This window comes from Agelaius phoeniceus, chromosome 12 (genome assembly GCF_051311805.1).
Source record: "Agelaius phoeniceus isolate bAgePho1 chromosome 12, bAgePho1.hap1, whole genome shotgun sequence".
Lineage (NCBI taxonomy): Eukaryota > Metazoa > Chordata > Aves > Passeriformes > Icteridae > Agelaius > Agelaius phoeniceus.
Genome location: NC_135276.1, coordinates 2605659 through 2630204, shown reverse-complemented (window position 1 = coordinate 2630204; position 24546 = coordinate 2605659). Strand labels below are relative to the sequence as shown.

At 41.3% G+C, this 24546-nt stretch overlaps 1 protein-coding gene across 1 annotated transcript; it reads left to right on the top strand.

The window, feature by feature from the left end:
- Positions 1–3220: 3220 nt before the first annotated feature.
- Positions 3221–23332, top strand: TERB1 (telomere repeat binding bouquet formation protein 1). The gene is made up of 21 exons (XM_054641079.2): positions 3221–3316; positions 4677–4734; positions 5651–5761; positions 5943–6071; positions 6526–6657; positions 7079–7139; positions 7235–7350; positions 7490–7612; positions 8163–8315; positions 9378–9509; positions 10905–11030; positions 11998–12155; positions 13859–14214; positions 15742–15803; positions 16780–16872; positions 18193–18363; positions 19417–19497; positions 20465–20578; positions 20964–21076; positions 21609–21818; positions 22364–23332. Exons 1-21 carry the CDS (start codon positions 3221–3223, stop codon positions 22391–22393), a joined length of 2625 nt encoding a protein of 874 aa, XP_054497054.2. The 3' UTR covers positions 22394–23332.
- Positions 23333–24546: the final 1214 nt, after the last annotated feature.

Here is a 24546-nt window from a genome sequence, read left to right as displayed (position 1 = left end):
TGGTTAATAAACAATTGTTAATAAATTGTTGTCAGCTTGTCTTGGTTTGAAAGACAGGTGTCTGTGGGACCTCCTGGAATGGAGAATGTGACCTCCTTTGGAGCAGTGGCCGGGTGATAGAGAATGCCCAGGCTAGAGAAGCAATGTCCAGCCAGTCGAGCACTGCCCAGGCGCGAAACCCAGGCCCTGTGCCCAAGCGGTGCCGTGCTTTAGGGCAAGTGGCCGCAGGTAGAAACTCCAAAGCTGCAGGACGCTGAAGAAAGGGCGACTCACGGCTTCTGGGGAAGGGAGTTTTATTGGAAGGGAAGGTGACAGGTCGGGGAGCTGAAGTCGGAGCCCCGACGCAGGGAAAAGCCCCGGGTTATAAAGGGAAAGGGAGGGGTTTAGAACAACAAATCAGGAGAGGGGTACAGAAGATACATTGGAGAATGACAGTAGTAAGGAGCCAACGGGAGACAGTTGCGGGTGGGGCCCTGGCTCCTGAACCAATCACCCAACACCCCAGCCAGAAGCTTCTGGAAAAAGAGGCAGGGGCGCTGGGTGACAGGCAGGCAGCCAGGGGAGGGGAACAAACGAGATACATTGAGGGAACCATGACAACGTGGGAGGGGTACAGAGACTGACATGTACTGGAACCTTCGGGCAGAACCATTAACACAACAACTGGGGGGAAACTGAACAAACATAGAACAAACCACAACACTCCTTCTCTCCAAATTATGATAACTTTGAAATTAGGGGCTTTCAGGCAAAGATATGGGAGAAGTTCTTTGCCAGTATGTACAACAAGGGAAACAAACAACAACGCTGGCAGCAACAACAAACAGAACCAGATACCCAAGCACAGCCTTCCTTCGGCTGCAGGCACTTTCCCTTTGGTGTAGTTCCAGTCACAGCTGGGCAGGAAAGGGAGGCAAATAATGAATAAAGCAATTGCTACAGTAATTTTAATTAAGCTACACCGAGGAATACACTGGAGAGCTCAAGCACTGTATGATCAATTCTGAAGAACTTATTGCTGTGAGGGAGTCTCTGCAGTAGCCAAATAGTGACTGGACAATGTTGAAGTTATTAAAAGATAAATAAGTGATGAGAAAACACCCTAGCGAGGGAAGAGCCCTAGCCCTTAGACCCTTTCAAAATATGCAAATAGATTAGACGGAGTTCCCCAAAATACAGAGATGGAAATATCTTCTTGGAACAGTTGATCACCTCACCCACTGGTAGCCTTTGCTACCTCAACTGCAACTACCTCCAAAGTAGCTAAGATGCTATTAGAACAAATCATTCCCAGATATGAATAACTGAAATAATAGACTCAGATAAGGAAACACACTTTACTTCAAAAATTTTATATTCTATGTGTTGTATTAGACATAAATTGGAAATTCCATACCCCGTGGCACCCTCAAAGCTCTGGAGGTGTGGAGAGAATGAATGCTATCCTTAAGAACCATATTACCAAATTAATGATTGAAACCAGATTAGCATTATTACTGATCAGAACTGCTCCAAGAAAGGACATAGCAGTTTCTCCCAATGAAATATTACTTGGGTTACCTTATCTGGGAAGGTAGAGCTGAAACTAATGACTTACATCTCAGAAATTATTGCAGGCAATTATAGCTGGTGCTTTGAACAGTTGTTTTTTCATAAGAAGTTTACCAAAGGGTGTCTTCTTAATTAGCAGATGGTGTGACAAGGTATTGATTAAATGACCAAACAGGTCCACACCTGTATCAGAACGGTGTATAACAGAATGGGTTTCTAATAAACTCAGATATTAGCTATGCGCTAAGAACCAGAGGAAGTGGCCTCACCTTGAGAGGAAATTCAGGTTAGATTTTAGAAAAAAAAAAAAAAAATCACTGTTCAGGTGTTCAGGCCTGGGAATAGGTTGGCCAGACAGGGGGTGGAGTTGCCATCCCTGAAGCCGTCAGAGGCCTCTGGATCTGACACTGGCAAATGGTTCAGTGCTTTAGGGTTTGCAGTGTCAGTGCTGGGCTGACGTTGAACTGATGGTCTTAAAGATGTCGTTCACCCCTGCCGGTTCTACAACTCCAAGCGCCTCCCGCCTGGCTGAGGGGAAGGCTCAGGGCTGTCCCGAGCCCGAGGGCGGCCGCGCCCTGAGGCGCTCGGGCGGCGCTGCGGCTGCGGCGTCTCCTGAGGGGCCGGGCCGGGCTCTGCCCTGAGCTCCGCGAGATCGCAGCCCTCAGGCCGGCGGGGTCTCCGCTGTCCTTCAGCCGGGCAATCCCGGCCCTCAGGCCGGCGGGGCCTCCGCTGTCCTTCAGCCGGGCAATCCCAGCCCTCAGGCCGGCGGGGCCTCCGCTGTCCTTCAGCCGGGCAATCCCATCCCTCAGGCCGGCGGGGTCTCCGCTGTCCTTCAGCCGGGCAATCCCAGCCCTCAGGCCGGCGGAGCCTCCGCTGTCCTTCAGCCGGGCAATCCCAGCCCTCAGGCCGGCGGGGTCTCCGCTGTCCTTCAGCCGGGCAATCCCAGCCCTCAGCTCCGCGAGATCCCATCCCTCAGGCCGGCGGGGCCTCCGCTGTCCTTCAGCCGGGCAATCCCATCCCATTCCTCAGCCTGGCGATCCCACCCCTCAGCCCGCAGATCCCATCTTCAGTCGGGCAGCGCTCGGCAGCGGGCACCTGCCTCGCATCGGGGTTTGCCCGGAGCCACCCGCGCCACTGGATCACAGGTACCCGAGCCGTGCCCCATTTTCCCCCTCGGGACTCCCCAGCCTTCCCACAGAAGAATGCAGCTGCTGTTTCATCTTTTAGACTGTTGCCTTTCATCCCCCTCCCCCTTTCTTATCTTCTTTCCCTTTTATATTTGGGCTGATCTGGAGTGCTTGCTAAGACTTCCAAGTGGAGCTCTGATAATGACCTGTAAATCACACACGGCTCATCTGAGGGAGGAGGGTGCGAGGGAGCTGAAATAGGCCAGGACTCCCCCAAGTCCTGTTCCACAGCGCAGCGTCCTCACGGCCTCAGCTGCTGCTGGGGGCTTTGGTTTCCACAGGACGCCAACAAGCCGCACTTCTCCCCTCTGGGCTTTGGTCCCTGGGTTTACAAGGATAAGTCCTGCCCAGGCTGGCTGGTCTGCTCACCGTACCAGCCATGTGCTCTAGTGCTGCTGAGCACACACGTTGACAGATCTGCACTTCTCCAGGAGTGGTTTCTGAGGTTTGAAGCAATATTACTGGGTTATTTTCCATAACTGATGGAGAAGAGTTTTATATGCAACATTTGCCAGCTGTTTGTTGAAATAAATCTAGTTGCTTGTCTTTCCGCCTTGCTCTGTGATGCAACAACCGAGGTGAGCTGTTTGCATCTAATTAATGTAGGCTGGCTTATAAATACTATTTTGTGTACCTTCTATAGGTTGCAAAAGTAAAAAAGATCCAGGAAAAGGTCAAGATGTGTCCTTGTATACATACAGTTTTAAAGCCCTTGTGCTTCCTATATTGTATAATTGTATAAACATGTATTAAATTAAACTCTTCTGAAAAGCAATTAGCTCCAGAGTGAACTCATTTTTGCAGCCTTCCTTTTGTTTGGGTGGGTTTGTTTTTTTCTTCAGCTGGCGGGGTGGTGGCAGTAGGACAGAAAGACGTGAGGAAGGCTCGCAAGCTTTTCCTTTTGGCAGGGTTGGATTTGCAGGAAAATGAAATGCGTGTCTGTTATCACTTCTGAAAGGCTGCAGGGAGATGAACTCTCTCAATTCTGGCTCTCTAAGGGAAGCAGCAAAGGAATGGGGGCCATCAGTAACTCCCAAGAGAAAGCAGGGCTGGTTGTCTTCATCAAGATGACAATGATTCTGCTTTGAGCCTTTGCTCCACTTTGAGAAGGAAAACAAATCCATTCTTAAGCTGCATTCGCCACTGATTTAAAGTTTCTACCTGGAGTGAAGTAATTTTTTGAGAAATTGTAGGAGGTTACTGTGATGCTTGCATCAACCTTCTGTGTTTGGGACTTGGGGCATGTTTGAGGGAGCATCTTTCTGCCTCCAAAGCTGAATGTCACTGCTGCTCTGCTCTCAGAGGCTGCCCCGTTGGGTTTGTGAAGAAGCAATGCTGTGGGGTTTTGTGGGTTCATGTGGCAATGTCTTTGGTGAATTTCAGTGAGTTCTCACTGTAAGAAATATGTGCTCACTGCCCTTGGTTTGATCAGTACTGCCAGAACAATGCTGATGGTTTAGGGGCTCCTTGAGCAGCAAGAGGCCAAATGTTTGATAGTGTTCACCCCCTAAGAAACAGGACTTGGTTTTAGTGCCATCTCTTGGCTGATGGCAAAGTTGGCCACTCTTGTAAGGAAAGTTGGATCAGCTTTGTTGTGATCAGTGGCACAGAGCAGATATTCTTTTACTGTCAGATATTCTTTACTGACAGTAAAGCCTCTCAGTGGTAACATGGAATGACCTGATTTCTGCAGAATAGCCACTCTCAAAAGATGATAACCTGGTAGTTACAAATGCAGGGCTGTTATAAAATACTGTATTTCCAAAGGAAAACTTTGCCATACAAGAATACATTAAGCTGCGTGTGTGAGAGATGACAGAGTAAAAGCAGAAAACGGGGAAAAGTGCATTTTAGAAAAATGATGTCATTTCTACTGCGTATATTATAAACACTGCTAATCTGAACAGAACTGAAAACACTTTTTCCTTGCTGTTGTAGAACAAGAACAGAGATAAAACAAAAATGAACTCTCAAAAGGTGCAGATAAATCAGTGTGGTAAGATATCTAATATAATTTGTCATTATAATCTGCATCAATTTTACAAAGTTTTAGCAGACTTTATTGATAGGCCTGTTGTGGGGTGGTGAGGAGTTGGGAAAACGTGCTTTTTCCTAGTTGCCAAATTTTGGATACTGTATTGGATATGCAAAGGGTGAATCCAATGCCAAAACACACCACCACAAAGTCACTCATTTTTTTTTTAATTTGCTAATATTTATCCACATTTTTATTGTATTTTAACTTCTTTAAGAACCCTCAAACCTTGTAAGGGTTTACAGTAAGCAATACCTTCTGTCACTGTTAGAGATAATTATCAAGTAAGTCTTTTAATGATAACCTAAAGACTAAGAAGCAGATTTTCCAAGTCTGCTTACCCACTTTGGGTTGTATGTAGGAGCCCAGAGAATATTTTGTGTTATGTCTCCAAGCACCTGATTGAGGGCTCTGCTGCTGAGCTGCATGGTTTATGTCTCCTGTAACTCAGTACACAGAGCAGCCTTGTGCTCTTGGACTCCTTCCTTACTGCTCCATAGATTTTCAACTGCACTCTGAATACTTTAATGGCTCTGTGTTATTTACACTGAATGCACCTTGCAGTTGTGAATTTAATAGTTAGTAATTTACATCAGACTTACTAAGAATTACTAGTAATTAAAGGCCAGAAATATTACAAGGAGGCTGTTACTCTGCAAAGGAAATCATACTCAAATAACAAACTATGGACAGAAATATTTCTAGGTTTGTTGTTTGTGACTGAATAGAAGTGATGTGGCTCCATTTTGGGTCACTTTCCCCCCTTTTTTAAAATGCATGTACATACTACATTTTGGACAGGTTTATTCTAATACTGACTAGATTAATATCTAGAAAATATAACAATTTTAATAAAGTTTTTTGTGTTTGCTCCTAGATATGAAAACAGATCTGAACTTACTGCTTGAATGCCTTAAATATCAGATGGACTGCCCTCTGTCTCAGAAGGAGGCTTTGATCACTATCTATTCCATTTGCCAACAAAACAGTAAGAAAGGCTTTTCCTTAGAAGCAATGCAGTCATTTCTGTTCACCATATATGCCAAGAACTGCTGGGCACTGTAAAAATGTCTGAAGGACATAAGGCTTGAGATGCTGGAAAATCTTAGAAGCTTTTCAATTTGCAGAGAAACAAAAGCAAAAGTGTCTGTTCTTTTTTCCTCTTGTAGGTGAAGCGAGCGAGTACTTTCGAGAAATTGGAGGTTTGATGTTTATAAATGACCTTGCCAAGTCGAGTGCTCATTGCATCGTAAAGGAAGCAGCTTTATTTACATTGGGGATTATTATAGAGAGTAATGGTAATCAAAATAATATTGTTTGTATTGCTGAGTGCACTATGGCCCCCTGTTGTTACTTGTGCTCCTGCTTTGTCTCCATTTCCTTTTGGTCTCACAAAATGAGACTACAAGCTTGTCAGTGGAGCAGGGGCACTGAGGGTGTCCCAGTTGCCCTGTCCATGCCTGGATTTGATCAGTGCCTTGCTGAGTGGTGCACACTGGGTGTCTTTGAGTTTCCAGATACCTGCACTCCCCTCTTCCTCAGCAACAAGTGTTCAATGACTCCTGGATTGTTCCAAAGCTTGCCAGGGTCCTGCTTGGTGTAGATAGAACTCACTGCAGGGGGAAGCCCTCAGGCACTTCATAGTCCTGCCCTGTCTCTGCTCCCCACATACTGGCCACAACTGAGACTTAATCATTTAGGATGATGAGTGGCTTCCTTTAGGGCTTAATGGTTTTCACTTTCTGTTTTCAGTGTATTGTCAACAGACTTTGTGTACTTCTGCCTTGTTTGAAGACCTCATTTTATTTTTAATTAAAAAGGATTCTGGTGTGAACTTGAAAAGAATGTCTGTGTATGTCATCTTAGTACTGGTGTCAAATAATAGTAAGTTGGGTTTTTTTCTCTGTGTTACAACACTCCTTTTCTATTTGCCAATCTGCAGTCCAAAATCTAGAACAGTCAATAAGCAATGTTTTGGTGAAGTTAATTTATAAAGATGGATGTTTGCATGTAACTGAACCTGAATTGTCGAAGTAGGTCATTGTTCACTGGGATTTCCTTAAACAGCAGAACGTGGTTTAGTTCTAAAAATATAATTTGCAAATGCAAACCCATAGTTTCTGAGAGTGTCTAGAAAGAGAGAGACATAGAAAGGTTATTTACCAATATGTTGATATGATTTTGTTTCCTTCTGGGAAGGATATGTGCCTAGGAAAGGGAATGTACGTATGTCAATTAAACTTGCTGTTAAGATTTTGTCTGCAATTGCATTTGTCTCTGGAGTCTTGTGTGTGTTCTCTTTTAGAGAATGGGCAAACCTGTGTCAGAGACACAGGCTGCATCAGCCTGCTGCTGCAGTTGTTCAGGTAAACAGGCTTGCAATTCAAACAGACAAATAATGGACTGGTTAGCAGCTATGTTTCCTTGACTGTTTGGGACTTGTTTGCATTGTCTTTAACAGAACAACTCTCTCCATGTCTGAGAAGAATCTGTCAGATGAAACCTCTGATCCCTGCTATCAGCTCTGGTGCTCAGTGTGCAGCACTCTCTGTGCCTGTGTCAACAACCCCCAGAATGGTATGTGTTGCTCTGAAAATTGTGGAAGAACTTCAAAGATATTCTCCAAATCAGTAACGCTTTGGTTTCATTTTTACTGTTCAGCTGAAGTTGATTTCATTGTGTTTTGATTTGGGGGAATTTGTTTTTACTTTTGCAGAAGATAATCAAAACATTTGCTGTTCGGTTTTTCCCTATGCCAAAGAGTGGCTGGAGAGTTGCACAGAGCCTGAGATAGTTCGTCCCATCTGTTCATTTCTTGGTCTCACAGTTGCAAATAACTGTAAGTGCAGCTCAAGCTTTACACCATTTTGCATTTGATAAAAGGAAGTTTAATTAGAGAGCTAAGTGGTTTTTTCTTTCTTGTCAATTTTTCTCTCTCTCAAACAAAGTCATTTGCTGTTCTTCTGACTCTGACCACTGTGTTCCACCATCTTTGCTTACACTGCGCTGTGCTCAAGTCCACAGCCACAGTCTGGTGACATTTCATAGGGTCAGTAAAACTGTTGGGAGCTGTTCTGATTAAAAGTGTGTCTAAATTCAAGTCCTTATGACATGACTGAAAACAATGACTTAGGTAGAACTCAGGCATGATGTCTGCCATTTGACGTCTGCCATTTGTGTGCACAAATTAGGGTCATGTTTTCCTGTTGCTATTTTATATGCATTTACTGCATTTCTTGAGATTAATGTATATCCAGCTTCTGTTGTATAAGAAATCTAATGACTAACACGTGCACAGAAAAACTCTAATGGACTTACTTAGTGAAATGCTAAAATAATTTGTAAACTCTGTCACTTAAATCACATTTTTTTTTCTTTTTTCCACTAAGCATATGTGCAGAAATATTTTGCTTCTATTGGAGGATTGGATACATTAGCCAAAGTTCTCCTTGAGCTTATGCATGATTCTTGTTTGAGTCACTCCAGCATGAAACTTGCCGTGGTAGTAACAAAGACTCTGGATGCCTGTATTGCTACTAACTGTGAGTCAAAAGACATTTTTGATCTATGGTAATTTTAAAATGCAATTTTTAAAGTCTTGTGCTGGTGGAAAAGTTGCAGAAATGAATGCTTAAAGGCAGTTAAGTTATGCACATCCCAGTGGATGTTGTAGTGCTTTTTAAAAGTCAGAGGTGTAAGTGGGGAGTGATTCAGTTCATCTGAGGTAGATTAATGTCCCATTGTTGCTAAAATAAATACAGTGACATTTAAACCCAACTGAAAATTAAAAATAAGATGCTACAGCCTGTGCTGGGTAAGTAAAGCTGAGCTCTGGGCCTGGATTTGACCAGTCAGTTTGGATCCTGGAGTTAGGCCTATGCCTGAATAGTAAATTGTGTAGCTTAAGGAAGCTTTAGTAATTCAGAGGTGGAGGTGAAGGAATGTGGTGTTTCTGCACAGCACACTCTGCTCTGGTCTGCAGGCTGGGTACTGCTCTCCTGATGAGGTTTTGTGTTTTCCACAGAAGGTTTGCAGAAACCTGTGATGCTGATGAACCTGGGCTGTGGCCATGGTTGGTGTGTCTCCCACTTCTGCCATAAGAGCTTCAAATGGAAGTTCCCAAAAGTTTAAAAGCATCAGCCTGCACTGATTGTGAGGGTGGTTTCAGATCAGTTGGGTGTGACAGGACTGGGCCTCAGTGTGGATGGACTAGCAGGGGTGTTCCAGTGCCAGGAAGGGCTTGCCCCCTGCTCCCTTTATGGCAGATACTCTGTTGTTGTATTCAACTCTCTCTGGCTCCATGCTGCAGCTGACCAAGGACATGGAGGAACTCAGCAGGGATCTCCAAAAGTTGCACAGTGCAAAGCCCTCCTCATTCATCAGATCTGCTGCCTCATCTCCATGGAGCACAGGCTGGGAGGACGGGCAGGGCTGGATTTGGGAGCAGCACAGGAGGGGTGGGCTAATCTGAACTGTTCAAAGTGGAGCAGGCCCAAGGCTTTGAGGGCTCTGTACAGTTCCCTCAAAACCAGCATTTGATCCTTGGATAATTCCTCTACACTCATGATCTAGTTTATTTTCCTTCCAATTATTTTAACAAACAGCTGCCATGGGTGTTGTCTTGGCAAAGTATCACACTGTGTCAGAGCTGCTGAAGCTGCTGTCTAATGAGACACTGAGCACAGGAGAAAAAATCAGTATTATTCTAACAATTGGACACCTTACTGAAGTTTGTGGTAAGATTTGCTTTTTTTTTTCCTGTCTGTCAGCTTCTCCTAAATTCTCATCCAGTGACTCCTCCAGTGGTGTCACTTCATCAAGGCTGGGACACGAGAGAGAGTTCTATTAAATAATACAATGTCAGTATTTGAACAAAAAGTTTTCTGTAATGTTCCATCTTTAAATTTTAAAGCTTGTAAGCAGGAAGTGTCTTTAGTAGCTTTGAAAAGTAGACTAAATATGCAAGAATTCAAAGCTGGGTTTAGGTGTCCCAGGGAATAATTGATCCAGACCTGAAAGCTACTGCAATCCAGACACAGTAAATGAGTTCTCTTGAGCACCCTTTTCATGGTCCTTGGCACATACAGCTTCTGTCCAGTGCTTACAGGGCCAGTTCTATTTGTAAAAGCCATGGAAGTGCATTGGTTTCAAGACACAGAAGCAGTTGGTAGCCCTGAAATGTTTTTGTCATGTTCCTCAGGGCTTGTCCAAGCACATCTGGTACAAATACAGCACTTCAGTTGGTGTTTTGTGGTAGTGCAAGCAAATAGAAAGGGAAATTCATTTGTACTTCTGGTTTTTCTCATGTATGTTTAGATAAACAAGAAAAAGGCCTTATGTTCGAAAATCCTGGTTGATTTTCATCCTCTGAGTGCCAATGATGTGTTCAGTAATTAGCTCAATCAGTCATAAATTTATTTTAGCAGACATTTTCTCATGAAGAATTAGTGAAACAAGACTTAATGGAAAATGTCTTTTGAATTGAAAAATTATTAAAAAATTATTGAACAGTTGTTTCAACAGAAAAAAGGTTTCTCTTAAAATATCAACACTGTCAAAATAAAAATGTTAAAATTTTTTATTTCTTTTTTTATTAAGTGTAAAGAGGAAAGAACTATGTTTAGCAAGTTATCAGTTATATGAATACATATGCGAATGAGATCACAATAAAAATTCAGCTAATTACATAAATGAGTTGGAACAGATTGGCTAGACCAGGATTAAACTACTCATTTTATTTTGCTAATTATAAACCTTGAGATTTTGATATTTCTGCATCTCAGGCCTCACAGAAATGTCACATATCTACTCCAAGAGCAGGTAATGGAAGAGAGGAAATACAGGAGTCATTATTCAAATGTTTTAGGCCACAATTAATGAGCTTGGAACTCCATTGTATAATTTGTCTCAGTGATCCTTCAGTTTTCTTACAGCAATCTGAGTTCTGGTCACATCATCCTGTGGGATGTAAAGCTGTCCTGCTGTCACTGCAGCAGGCTTGGGTCTGGAATGAAAATCTCTCTTTCTACAGAAACTTGCAGAGAGTTGCCAGTATTGGCCCCTAAAATTACTGTAAGGTTAAGGTGTGTGGGGCTGAAAGCAAAGCTGTCCTTTACCATGTCCTGTTCTAGAAGAGAACCAGTGTGAGCTGCTGCAGAACAATGGTCTGCCACTTATGATTCAGGTATTGACAGAATCTCAGGACGAGGAACTCATCAAAGCTGCTACTTTTGTGCTGCAGAACTGCAAACAAATGAGTAAGCTTGCTGTTCCTGCTTTAAAAATGAGATTGAATGTTTCCATCTCTGGGTTCTGCTGATTCCCCAAGTGATTTTAACTGTGGCAGCTTTGTAATTCTGTGTACTCCAAAAGATGTTTGTTTTCTGCACAGAAAGTTGCTTACTTGTCATCAAGAACTGACTTAGGCAGAAAAAAGAGAAGTAAAAATTCCAACAGTGTTGCAAAAATGCATTTGTGAAACCTCTCCATGTAGGGGCAGTTCTTAAAGCTTTCCCATCTATAAATTGTGTGGAGAATACAAATATTGTCATTTAACACCCAGTGGGTGCTCTCTTCTGGGGATGTACCACTAGAGGGAGAGAATAAACCAGGAGATAATCAAGCCCAAAATCACTGTGTCTACATTAATTTCTAACATTAAGAAATCTTGATTTTTTTTTTCTAAAATAGGATGTATTTTTAGGTCCCCCATCTCAGTTTTTGTATTACTTATCTGTACAATCCCTCCCATGAAACAGGGAGACCTTGTCTTCTAATCTCTAGAGCGTGGAGGGTGTGCAGTTGCTAATTAGGAAAAAATAAACAGGTATCCACATTTCTGTGCTGCAAGCACAACTGAGAGGTTTGTGTAAGATTGGGGAGGTGTGATTTGTAGTGTCCATTAATATGGAATTGTTTTTTAAAAAAGCAGAGACTCGTACTGGTGAAGAACCCAGAGCTAATTCAATGAAAAAGCTTTTTTTTTTTTTCACAGCATCATTGTGAAAAAAGTTTACAGGAACTATAATTGCAAGTTCACCTCTTGTAACTGCAGCATATATTTCAAGTGTGTTAACATTTATGTATAAATTTAAGGTTTATAAAAATTGTTATTTTGCATTAAATTATTGGGGCTGTCCCTCAGCATACTAACATATAATAAATACTTTTAAAATGTTACTTGATAAAATTTTAAATATTAATCTTTTTTTATATTTTATAAAGCTGAACAGTTGTCTCTGAAATTATATGATAAGTCATTAAATGCAAACAATGCAGAAGAGTTGGATGTGCAAGTCAGAAAAAGATGTCTGCAAGACTACTGGAAGAAAGCAAAAGAAATTTTACACAGAATAAACTCAATTGAAAAACAGCACGATGAGGTTAGCCTATTTACCAAAATAGTGTTGTTCTTCTATTATTTCCAGAGTCCCATATTGTTATTATTAGATTTCTAAAGTCCATACCTCTAGGGCATATTCTCATGGCTGTAGATCTTCAGAGACTCCTTCTGCTGCATGCTGTTCTCTCTCAGGTCAGGGCTCCTCCAAGGCTCTCCCTGACTGGCTTACCCGCCCTCTTTTATCCCGGTCATCTTCATCAGTTACAGCTGCAGCCCAATTAAGGACATCGCAGCTGCAGCCCATCGAGGGCAACCGGGACTTCTGGGGCAAAGCCTCTATACACATATTCAAATACATTTCCTCTACTATATTTCCCCCTTTGCTTTTACTTAAGTTAACAGTTATACAGATCTTTAATTACAATACATACATTTCTCCATGACTCACAGGTCATGTATAACGCCCACACTTTCCCATGACTCGCAGGCCATGTACAACCCACATAGCTCCTTGCTCAAAGGCCATACTCTTTCACAGCTCCCTGACCCAAAGGCTATGTTCTGTCGCAGCTCTTGGCCGCCACAGCTCTCGGCTGTCTTATCTTCTGCTAGCAATCACCACAGCTCTCGGCTGTCTTATCTTGTCGCAGCTCTTGGCTGTCTTATCTTCTGTTAACTATCACGTCGGGGTCACCACTTGTTGTTCTTCTATTATTTCCAGAGTCCCATATTGTTGTTATTAGATTTCCAAAGTCCATACCTCTTGGGTGCATTCTCATGGCTGCAGATCTTCACTGACTCCTTCTGCTGCATGCTGTTCTCTCTCAGGTCAGGGCTCCTCCAAGGCTCTCCCCGACCGGCTTACCCGCCCTCTTTTATCCCGGTCATCTTCATCAGTTACAGCTGCAGCCCAATTAAGGACATCGCAGCTGCAGCCCATCGAGGGCAACCGGGACTTCTGGGGCAAAGCCTCTATACACATATTCAAATACATTTCCTCTACTATAAAATAGTATAAAACTAATCACATCTTTCCAGAGTTTAAGGAGAAAGAGAAAGTAAATCCTTAAGATAATTTCCATGTGAGCAAAAAAACAGGAACAAATGTTGTATTTGTGTGAAAGTACAACCTGCAGCTTTTATCAGTATTGTAGATCAGACTGAGTTACAGGTGTGCAGAGAATGGAGGCGTCTGTATTGTATGAAGTATTCTTGTTGATTGTAACCCCAGATTTTCTATGGGATAGAAAAAGAAGTTGAATTAATTTTTAATTAATTCAATTAATTGAATTGAATTGCTGGGCATTCAAACCTATAATTTTAATATTTGCATGCATGAAATGCCCAGGGTTGTATGGCTGTGGTGGGATAGATGATAAAGGAGAATGCAAACATAGGCTGAGATGAAGTTGTTTCATTTTCTCCTTGTGCTTTAAAGCTGCTGTGTATCTGTGGGTTTGGAACAGCAAGTTTATGAGTTATTTAGATGGCTCTTACTTTCTAGCAGTGCCTTAGTAGCAAATTCCTTGCTTCAGCCTGAAATTAGCATTTAGGAAGTATCCCCTCAACACATTCAGTGGCATTGCTGTCTTGCTGGCTCTCAGCATGGTCAGGGGGTTTTCTGAAGCTTCTCTGGAATTTGCTTAACTGTCAGAGTTAGACTATCTAGTTAATCCTGGCACTGGATTTATTTAACATTTTTATAGAGCTCACATAGTCACTAACCAGTACTTTTCAATACAGGAAAGAGTGCAAGGAGAAATATTTGTAGATGAATCTTCAGTAGCCAATTCTGAAGCATTAAAATCCCATGAAGTGAAACCTGTTGATCCAAAGAAATACACAGAAGGAACACAGAAAGTCGTCTTTTGTCCACAGTTGACCTCAAAGTTGAATAATCAGGTTCTTGCTCCATCTGTAACTTCTGCTCCACCAAAAAATGAAACAGTGAACGCTATGGATGCAGCTTCTACCAGACAAACTGAACAGAGGAACATTCCATGTTCAGTCACTGAGCTGCAAACAGACAGTGTACCTCAAACTCACAATGTAAATGGGAAAACTGCTTGTGGAAAAAGTCGCTCTGGTCTTCAGGCAGGGTGAGAATTTTACACCTAAGCAGAAATACTAAGTTGTTTTTCTTTGGTCATTCCAGATTGACAGGCTTTTAAATTATCTGTAACTAACCATGGGTGTTTTTCATCAGAGATTGTTTTTGAGGTCACAGATCAAAGATTACAGACATTGCAAAGCTGCTGCTCTCTGAGTGCTGGTGGTGTGCAGAGTGCCTCTTTTAGGGCACATTTGAATGCCTTCAGCATAGTGCTGAAAATCATCCATGGCTTTTGCCCTAAAGTTCTCACTGGTGTAACAGATCAAGATTTAAGCTGTTGGTTTGGACAAAACTACAATGGTTTCTGTAATGTGCACTTACTAGGGGAATAACAGGTAGAGAACTGCTTGGAAAAATGCTAAACTGGAGTGTCTGCAAAGCAGGGGGAAAAGTTTCTGCACCTCTGCTGTTCTCCCCTCATGTTCCAGTGCTTCCCTGCATGGGAAGGGAAAGGAACAGCCCTATTTGGAACCATTCTCTTCCTCATTGCTCTCATACAGATGCTAATTTTCTTTTTCTTTTGCTGCTTGTGTTTATCTTTCCTATTGATAAACCCCAAATTATTTATAGCTAACTTGCAATGATAAATACAGATTCCATTCTCTTGAGTTTATATCTGGAATATCCCTCAAGACAGTCAATGGAAAAGTGTAAGCACAACTACATTTTTTGGGGGGGGGGGGTGGGGTTATATTTTGTTTTGGACTTTTTGAGTTCCACATTTTTCTTGTGTTTTTTAACTGCACCTTGCTCCGTGCAGTTTCCTGATATTATATTGTTACTTTGCAACTACCACAGAAATCACCAAGAGCCTGGATATTTTCCATGGTAATTCAGGTAAATTTTGCTTTGCTACTGGCTAGCATAATTTCACAGCTTCTTTAGTTGTTGTTCTGGGCTCTGATGCACAAAATTCTTAAAATATGAATTTAAAAAAAAATCTGTTTTTGAAATATGTGTTTGTGTGAGCACAGGAGTTACTGGAAGGTAACCATGGATCAGGCTTCTTGCTCCTGTGGCTTTCAGAGGGAGTCAGGAACACAAAAATGCTCCATCAGGGTATCACAGCAGTGTGTTGGTTGCACAGAAGTTAATTAATCTAAGAAAAGAAGAAAACCAGTTGCCTTTTAGAGTATTTGCTGCAAATGGTGAAGGGTACAGTATTCTGAAGACTTTGTGAGAGCTTTATGTACACTTGGTAATCTTTATGTGAATCTGAATTGCAAATTACTCTGGAAACCAGCAGCAGCTCTGCACTCCCTGCTGAACAGACTGCACAGAATGCCAGTCACAGATCTCTGGGAAACAGGTTTTAACATGCACTGATTACATGCTGGGTGCCTTAAGTCCAGTAGCTTGGGATAATTAGAATAATTTTTTTAGAGTTTTCTCTTTATATATTTAATATGGGGTTTTGTTGTGCCCTTGGAATGTGTGTATTCATTTGCAGGTAAATGAACATTGTTTTTATTGGTTTATTGGTTTTAATTTGTTTACATTTTGATCTTCCCAGTGAACAGTTATTTAAACAACCAGCAGAGACTGTTAGAAATATGAAACAGACATGTACATCAGGTACAAATAGCTACACATTTTCCTTTCTGAGCTGATTTTGTTCTTAATGAGATTTTAATTAGTTTTGTGTACATTTATCACTACTTTTTATCACTTGGTATGTATCATTAGATGACAGAGGTGCTTTATGTGTAATATCCTTCAACAGGTTTGCACAGTGTTGGTATTTTATATTGTACACAGTTTTACCAGGAGAACATTTATCCTACTTTTGTTCTAAAACATATTTTAGCTTTGTTTTTTTAAACTGATTCTAATTGTACAAATGAATGTATCAGAGACTAAGTTTAGTGTTTAATCTGTACTGACCAGTGAAAGGCACTAATAGAAAATGGAGGCTGGGATAGAACCTGCCTGTGAGAGTGACTTTTGCCTGATGCTGTTCCTACATGATGAACATGTGTTTAAGAGAAAAGTTTTCCAGATTTGCATGAATCCTGGTCTGATACATTTATTTCTGAACTGGGATCAGTTCAATCAAATCTTTATTCACTGTTTACTTTCCTGTTAATTTATAAAATTGTTAAGTATTCATTAGATTAGAATTTGCCAGAATGGGAGCTTTACAGGTGTCCAGCTGATCTCCAGGTTACACCTGTTTAAACTGAGAATATGTATTATTCCAATACATTGCATTTTTCAGCACTTGATTCCAAACAAAAATAAAGTTTATAGCACTTTGTTAAGCAATATGGGTTTACTGGGCTCATTTGCTATGTACAAGTTGAAGTAATATCCTTTGGGAGAGTGATGATAAACATTTAATTGAACATGGTTATTCTGGAATTACAGAAATGTGAATGTGAGGCATTTAACTTCAGAGTGAGAAATTTCATTTGGATTTCTGCTGTTCTATTAATTATACTTTAATAATCTACAAATAGAAAATGCAGTTGGATGTAGTTATGCTGATGCATGATTACCATGGCAAAAGATGGGTTATATTTCTTAGTGACTTTTTTCCTCCCTCATTTAGGTCAACATTCATTCTGCTCAGAGAAAACTGAGAGAATCAAAAGTACTTCAGCTATATCTTCATCCCATAAAATGGCAGATTTAAGGTGTTTAGGTGAGTATTATCTTAGATCTTTCTTTCCAGTGTACCTAAAGAAGCCTTAAAGAGTCAGCAGTGCAGTAAGTGGATTGACTTGACAGAAATTGTAACACATCTCTTCTGTTACCTCTTACATAATAACAAAACCTGAGCCTTTCCCTTTCCCTTTCCTTCCTTTGTTTTACCTCCAATATAAAAGATAAATATTGAAATAAAGCTGACAAATTGCAGTTTTGGTCCATGAAATAATGTGGGTTTGCTGACAAACAGAACATACAGTAACTTGAATTAATTAGAAGAATAATTAGAAGAATACTTGAGCAGGTGTTTTCCTCCTTTCTCTGCCTTCAGAGAGGGAGGAAGAACACGTAGCCCTGCTCATTTCCCTCATTTCTTTGCCTGCTAAACCTCCTCAGTGTTCTGCAGCCCCTCTCTCTCCCTCACTGCTGTGAAGTACAGGCAGGCAGTTTCATGGTAATCCACGACTACAGCCCTCTGTTACCCCAGGCTCTGATTCCTCAGCCTGCTCCATCAGCAGGTCATGAGAATGCTGGTGGTACTCTGGATTTGTGAGTGGATTTTGTAATCAAGCCAATGTTTCTTTATTTAAAAACCCCCAACAGAACAAAAACCCACAGAAAACAAAAGAACCCCTAAAGCAGCCCATAACCCACGTTTGAACATTGTTTTTATCAGAGTTGTCAAATTAAATTCAAGCTGAGCTTTAGCACTGCTTTATCTTAAGGCAGAATGTTACAGATATGGATTTGTGCCCTTCCTGTGATTCCTCACACAAGTTCTCCTTCAGCTGATGTATGAGAGCATCCATGAGAGCATCCAAGGATATCTTAAACCATAAATTACCCTAGGGAATGTCCTCAAAATGAACAGCAAGGCTTCCTGTGAGACCACTCATGCCTAAACTAGATTTACCATTGATTCAGATTAATACAGGTAACTGTTACAACACAAAGTTTAAAAAAAATATATAGCACATAATATATATATTTTTTTTTGGCTCCTGGATAAATGTGCAAATGGAACTGAGGCCTATGTCTTCCCATCCCACCAATATTTGTAGTTCTGTAGAGGATCCGTGCCTCACTCAGTACTTCTGGAGTGGAAGTGCAGTATAACTTAGTCCAATAAAATGTTGAAAACAATTTTTTTTTAAGAGAACAAATACAAAGTATTTCAAGAAGGCACATAAAAGTGCCATGAGTATGGAAAACCTGAAGTCATATTGATCCTAGTGAGCAAAATAAAACCCTGAACTTTGTGGTGGCTCCTTTAGAAGCTGTGATTGCTATTTCTGCACTATCCTGTTTTTCCCAGGTTGTACAGCAGGGGGACTGTCCTTGAACAGCAGAACCTTCACCAAGATGTTGCAGAGATGCCTGCACAGGTGTGAGCACCACAGAGTTATCCTGGAGGCTGAGGAAAGATACCGAGGGGAGCTCCGCAGGGTGGCTGCTGGTAACAACAACAGATCTGCCACTCACCAGAGTATGGAGTTTATGTTCAGTACTTGGAACCCTTGCTTTAGAGTGGCATTTAAAATTCTGAACTTTTGTTCATTTGCTTCTGATTGTCTTGCTGTTTTGAACTCACTCATTGAATTTGGTTTCCAGTGATTTGTACTAAGTGAGAGCAGAACTGGCCACTCCTGTTTTGAAGGATTTTGTGTTTCTTGCCATGGTGACAGATGCTCATTATAGGCTTTCGTAAGACTCTCACATTTGCCAGAAATAGTCAAGTCCTAAGAGAAAGGAATGTATTAAGTTGAAATATGTGTGAGTAAATGTATGACATCACACCAAAGTAATTTCATTCAATATTCACAGAATCAGAGAATGACTGGGTTGGAAGAGACCTTCAAGGTCATCGAGTCCAACCCATGCCCCAACACCTCAACTAAACCTTGGCACTGAGTGCCACATCCAGTCTTGTTTTAAATGCATCCAGGGATGGTGACTCACCACCTCCCCAGGTAGACCATTCCAGAACTTTATCGTTCATTCTGTGAAGAACTTTCCTTAATGTCCAACCTAAATTTGCCTTGGTGCAGCTTGAGACCGTGTCCTCTGGTTCTGTCAGTTGTTGCCTGGGAGCAGAGACCAACCCTACCTGACCAGAACCATCCTTCAGGGAGCTGTAGAGAGTGATAAGGTCACCCCTGAGTCTCCTTTTCTCCAGGCTGAACACCCCCAGCTCCCTCAGGGGTTCCTCACAGGATTTATGTTCCCAGCCCCTCTCCAGCCTCGTTGCCTCCTCTGGACACGCTCGAGTGTCTCAAGGTCCTTCCCAAACTGAGGGCCCAGACTGGACACAGCACTCGAGGTGTGGCCTCCCCAGTGCCAGTACAGGGGAAGGATGATCTCCCTGCTCCTGCTGGCCACACCATTCCTGATATACTTAGGGGTCTAGGATACTTAGAGGTCTTAATGAATTAAATAGAAGCACATCCTCTATTTTTTTCTGGTTTAAAGAATGAATTCTGAAAATTAAACAGTTATTACTTATTGGCATTTGTACTGGTGTTCATCTTATATTTTCCAGAAATGCCGCTGGCCTCAGTGAAGAAAGACAGGCTGCATAAAGAAATACCAACTTTCAGGAGCAAGAAGGACAGTTTCCAAAGTAAGGGCTTGGTTTGGAAACTAGTGTGAAAAGCCCTTGCTGTCTATTAATTCTTTTGCAGAACTTTATCATGGGAGACTGTGAATAGAAAATTATTTTCTTTTTTCCTCTAGATTCTGAGAACAATCTGTATATTATTAGGCCAGAAAATGCATACTCTATAATCATGAAATTGTGTAATGCACATTATTTCCCTGCAAAGTTATCTGGCACTTGCTGTATTGATCCTGTTTTGAATCCTGTCATGGTTACTTCCATGGCATTTGCTATTCCTCAGTTTTTTGTGGCATTGTTTTCTAAAATGGAGGGGTTTAGTCAGGCTCAGAGCAGAGTTTAGCTGCCTGAACCTGGATTCAGCACCACTCCTTATGCAGTTCCAAACATGTTATTCCATTAGATTAATTCCTGTTCCTGCTGGGAGCTCTGCTAAAGACTTGGCTTTGGCAAAGCTTGTGATACACAGCTACAAGGGGAATCCTTAAGAATAAATTCTTTGAAATAAGAATTGAAATTTGAATTTTGAAATTCCCACCAAAAATTGATTTTTAGTACTCTTATTTTCAAAACCCTTGTTCACATGGTTATTTTATCTAATTAATGCCCAGTAGAGCATTAAAGCTAGTAGGTTGATTTTGAAATCTGTTTATATTTTTCCCCATCAGATTCAGTAATTGAGTAATTTGTCTTATGAAAGCCACAAAGGTATTTTAAAGCATAAAAAATCCAACCAAAGCAACTGATTTCATCTTGAAAGCCCATTAGAACAATATATTATCTTTAGCAAGTTAACATTTCCTGTAAGCTGAAGTAAACTGAATTTTCCAGTCTTTCTTCCAAGACCAGATTAGTGGTATGGCTCAAAAAATAGCTCTTGCTTAAATTTTAATTGCTAAAACATAACCTATGTTTTATGATTTGGGTTTTTTTCTAATAAAGGTGTGTAATGTTTTATTGTTTATTTTTTAAGGCATTCTTTTGACTCCAAATAGAAAAGACAAATCTAATACTTCAAAAAGAGATGAATATAGTAGAAATACTAGGTGGACTAGCAACTATAACTTGACACCTGCTTATGAAAACTGTGAGTATTATCAGAAAATGAATTCTCTGATAGGCACAACTGGAAGATCAGTATTTGGGTTCAGGTCAGAGGATTGAAAGAAGCACCTGCTCTTGCCATTGGAGGTAAATGGCTATGCATTTAAATAAACTGTTACACTTTCTCTCACAGAAATCAACTTGAACATCAATAATCTTATTATTTGCTTCTGGTTCATCAATAGTCCCTATGTCTTAATGTGGATTATGAGAAAAAGATCTAAGGAGAATGAGATATTACTAACAAAGCAACATTTACATATTCAGATTAAATAGAATAAATGCTCCTTTACAGTTTTATATCCAGTTTTTCAGTAGATTTTAGTTAGCTTTAAGTGACTAAATAGTCCTTGTTCACAATTTTGTAGCTTTACAAAAATCCCAAGATGCTAACCAGAAGAGACAGAGAGTCAAAGAGATGTGCAGCCAGAAATGTCAGCATTTAAAAGAAAATTGCATACATTCACTTGACAAAGATGAGGTTAGTTATGCAAAGCCTAATCATGTTTATAAATGGCCAAATAAAAGCAGTAGGAATTGTGTCGTTTCTTTTTTAGTCACCTTTAACAGGAGCCTAGTAGCAAAATGAACCTTATTAAAAAAATATTCCTGTGTTGATACTACTCCAGTCACACTGATTTAGCCCTGAATTGAGTGCAGCATTTTTCAGCTGACATATTTTCAGAATGATGGATCTGAAGGTCTGATTTTTCCTGTATTGATGAAGATTTGCACAGTATGGAAGTAACAGAAACCTAAAGGAATAAACCTGCTAAAAGAATAAACTATGTAGGCACAACAGAAATGAAGATCACAGAAAAATTAAAAAAAAAACTAAAACTGTATTTTAGTAAGTAGTGACAGTGAAGAAACCTTGGAGAAGCATTGTTCCCTTGCCAGTGGGCCCATTTCTTTACAACTATTAAATGTTGAATTGTAATATGTTACTTCCACATGCAAAATACTGTGTACATTTACATAATTCTTAATGACACCAAAATAACGATTTGCAGGGCAATGAAATGTGTTCCCTGGCCATGAGCATGAGACCTCTGAACAAGAGAAGAGTCCGAAAAGATTTCACAACTGAAGAAATCAACTGCCTTTTGAAAGGCGTCCAAAAAATGGGCAACCACTGGAATTTGATTTTGTGGTCCTACCCTTTCCAGAAGGGACGGACGAGCGTTGACCTTTCCAAGAAGTACTACAGGTTACAGGTGCAGGTACTCATCACTGAAGTTTCTACTTATGGCAAATGCTGGGAGCCTGGTTTTCATTGTTAGCCCCTGAGCTGACTTCCAGAAATAAAGAGAGGTTTTGAGAGTGTGCAGCCGTGGGATTGTGCCTTGTGTCAGTGCAGTGCCCGTGAGAATGGCCTCTGGTGTAATTCCATCAGGGCTGGTGCTTGGAGAGAGAGAACTCACGTGGGGAAAAGACCAGAGAGCCTTGGAACCCACCACTGCCACCTGGCAGGGTACAAAGAGAGTGAGAGTGTCATTAAGGACTCTGAATTAATCCCTGTGTTTATCAGGAAATTGGTCTCCTCTCTGCTCAGCTCTGTGGTGATGCTGGTCTGGGAGAGCTTCTGCAGCAGTTTCCCAGTGATAAATCCATGCATCCCTCACACAGGGAGCACTGCTCCTGTGCTTTGGAGACCATGGCAGCAATTAAGTGACAAGTCTTTGTCTATGGAAAGCTGCTCTGTAATTGTGCAGTGGTTTGGGGCAACATTTCTCTTGATATTTTCTCTTTTATCTCCATTTTATAGATGAAAAAAGCCCACAAAGGACATCAATAACATCATCAGTGAGTGCTTTGTTGCAGAATGTTCAAGAACAGCCTTTGTAACAGTGAGGTATTACCAAAACAACTCAAGCCCTTGGAGAATTTATGTTGGCTGGGACTCCTGCTTTTCAGTGACAACTGACAGAATTGTTATGCATTGTAATTTTAATTTACCATAACTTGACAGTTTATTTAAGTAATGCTATCATAGGCAACAAAATCTCTATTGGTAAAAATTACATTAATTTGGAACATAATTTAACCTTCTTGAGCATTTGATCTGTGCAATTTTTGAGTTAATTTTTTGTCTTTTGTTGCTTGCTCTATACTATTTGTAAGAAAAGGATATATTGCTAAAATGAATACTTTATGTCTGGAAGTGCTGTTAATGTTGTTGTGTCTGAATCTGTTTCCTCTTAATTAGTGAAATGTTTAAAGCAGGTGGAATATTTTGTCACATGTTGAATATGCTGCATGTGCAGAAAAATGTCTCTGTGACAGAAACCACTGAATTTGTGGTTAAACACTGCTGCACAGAGGAGGCAAATCTTTCACTGCTGCAGAAATTCTGTACTCACTGTTGAACTGAGCAGGTACTGGTAGAATTTGGCTTCTGTTTATAATTGGACAGTTTTCTGGTGTATTTTTCAAATAAGTGAGCAGAACCAGAATTTCTGCTAATTACACATTTTTTATAGGAAGCTTTACTGAAAGCCTTGGTAACTTGCTGTTTCAGTGATAGCCTTAGTATTTCAGTTGTATTTTTTACTTGTTCTGATAAAGAAAGGATGAATCAATAGTTATTTTATTATGGAAAGGGTTTAGTTGTTGTATTAGCACTAGGTTTTCACTATGATGTGGCTTAAATGCTGAAAAACAGGCAAGGTAACCAAAACCTGAGAGACTTGCAATAAAGATGATGCCAATGATGCAATAAATATGCCTTCCAATATTTTCAGCTGTTGTAATTTGGGGGTTTTATTATTAAAATACTGAAACATCTATGAAAGATATCTCTGAGTGGAGCTGTTGCCAGTAGCAGGGTTGAGTATCAGTGGAACTATTGGCAGAGTGGGAGCCAGAAGGGCTCCTGAGGTGGGGTGTCCCCAAGGAGGACACTGGGGTCCCTCACACGCTCCAGGTTGTCCCCAGGACACCAGCCTAGTCCAGACCATCTGTTACTGCATCCTTTGACTGAATGTGTATTGGTATCCACATTGTCAAGATCTGAAATATGTCTCGAGTGGCTAAAATATGTAAGGTGTAAATCTTTACTTGCCACAAGGTGAGAATGTTGCAATACTGACAATTTACCTCACCTTAGGTATAGTTCAGGTTGGAAAGGCCCTGTGGGGCCTTTGGTCTCCTCTCCTCTTTGGAGCAGGACTGAGGTGAAAGTTATTCCAGTTGTTCAGTGCCTTGTGAACTTCTGAGGCTTTTCAAGGAAGGAATTCCTGCTGCCTTTTTGGGCAGCCTCTGCTCATGCTTCACCTCCTCTCGGCAGGCAGGGGCTGGAACCACATTGCTGGAACGTTCTGGTGGGATCTGAAAGGGAAGTCATGGACCCGGAACAGGCAGAAACCTGAGGTGTGAATTTGTGCAAGTCAGTCTTTTGCTCTCCTTTGGACTGACTGCATGATCACTTGATTTTGATGCATTGATCAGTTTAATTTTCCTGCACAAGCGCTTTGAAATCCACATGTAACAGGCACTACAAAATTGCGTGAGAATAGTTGATATAGAGAATAGTCACTTTTAGGCTGGTTGGGCCACCCAGGGCAGTATTTCAGCACTTTGAAAAGCTGGAATGACTGACAAACCATCGAGGGAAGTCCGTTTGTAAAAACCCTGACGTGCTCTCCTGGTTCCGTTGGTCAAACAGAGGGTGTTAGGGGTGTGAGGATGGAGTGGTAATGACAGCTTGATCAGTCAGCAGCAATTTACACGGTGCGCTCACCCAGATCTGCCCCGGCACTGCCCGCACCGCGGCTGCACTGGCGGGGGCGCGGCAGGGTGGGGACCGCGGCTGTGGAGAGGTACCAGGGCAGGTGCCAGGGGGACAGGGAGGAGCCGGGGCAGAAGTGTCAGGACAGGAACCGAAGATCAGGAGAAGGTACCTGAGCAAGTCCCAGGGAAGGTACTCGGGATATAGGAGGAGGTTCCTAA

Excerpts from the sequence above, each read along its gene's own strand:
- TERB1 (XM_054641079.2), top strand. The coding sequence starts at position 3,221 with ATGGAGAAGAGTTTTATATGCAACATTTGCCAGCTGTTTGTTGAAATA. Across the intron at positions 6,658-7,078 it reads AGTACTGGTGTCAAATAATA|AGAATGGGCAAACCTGTGTC; the intron begins GTAAGTTGGGTT and ends GTTCTCTTTTAG. Across the intron at positions 16,873-18,192 it reads GGCAGATTTAAGGTGTTTAG|GTTGTACAGCAGGGGGACTG; the intron begins GTGAGTATTATC and ends TGTTTTTCCCAG.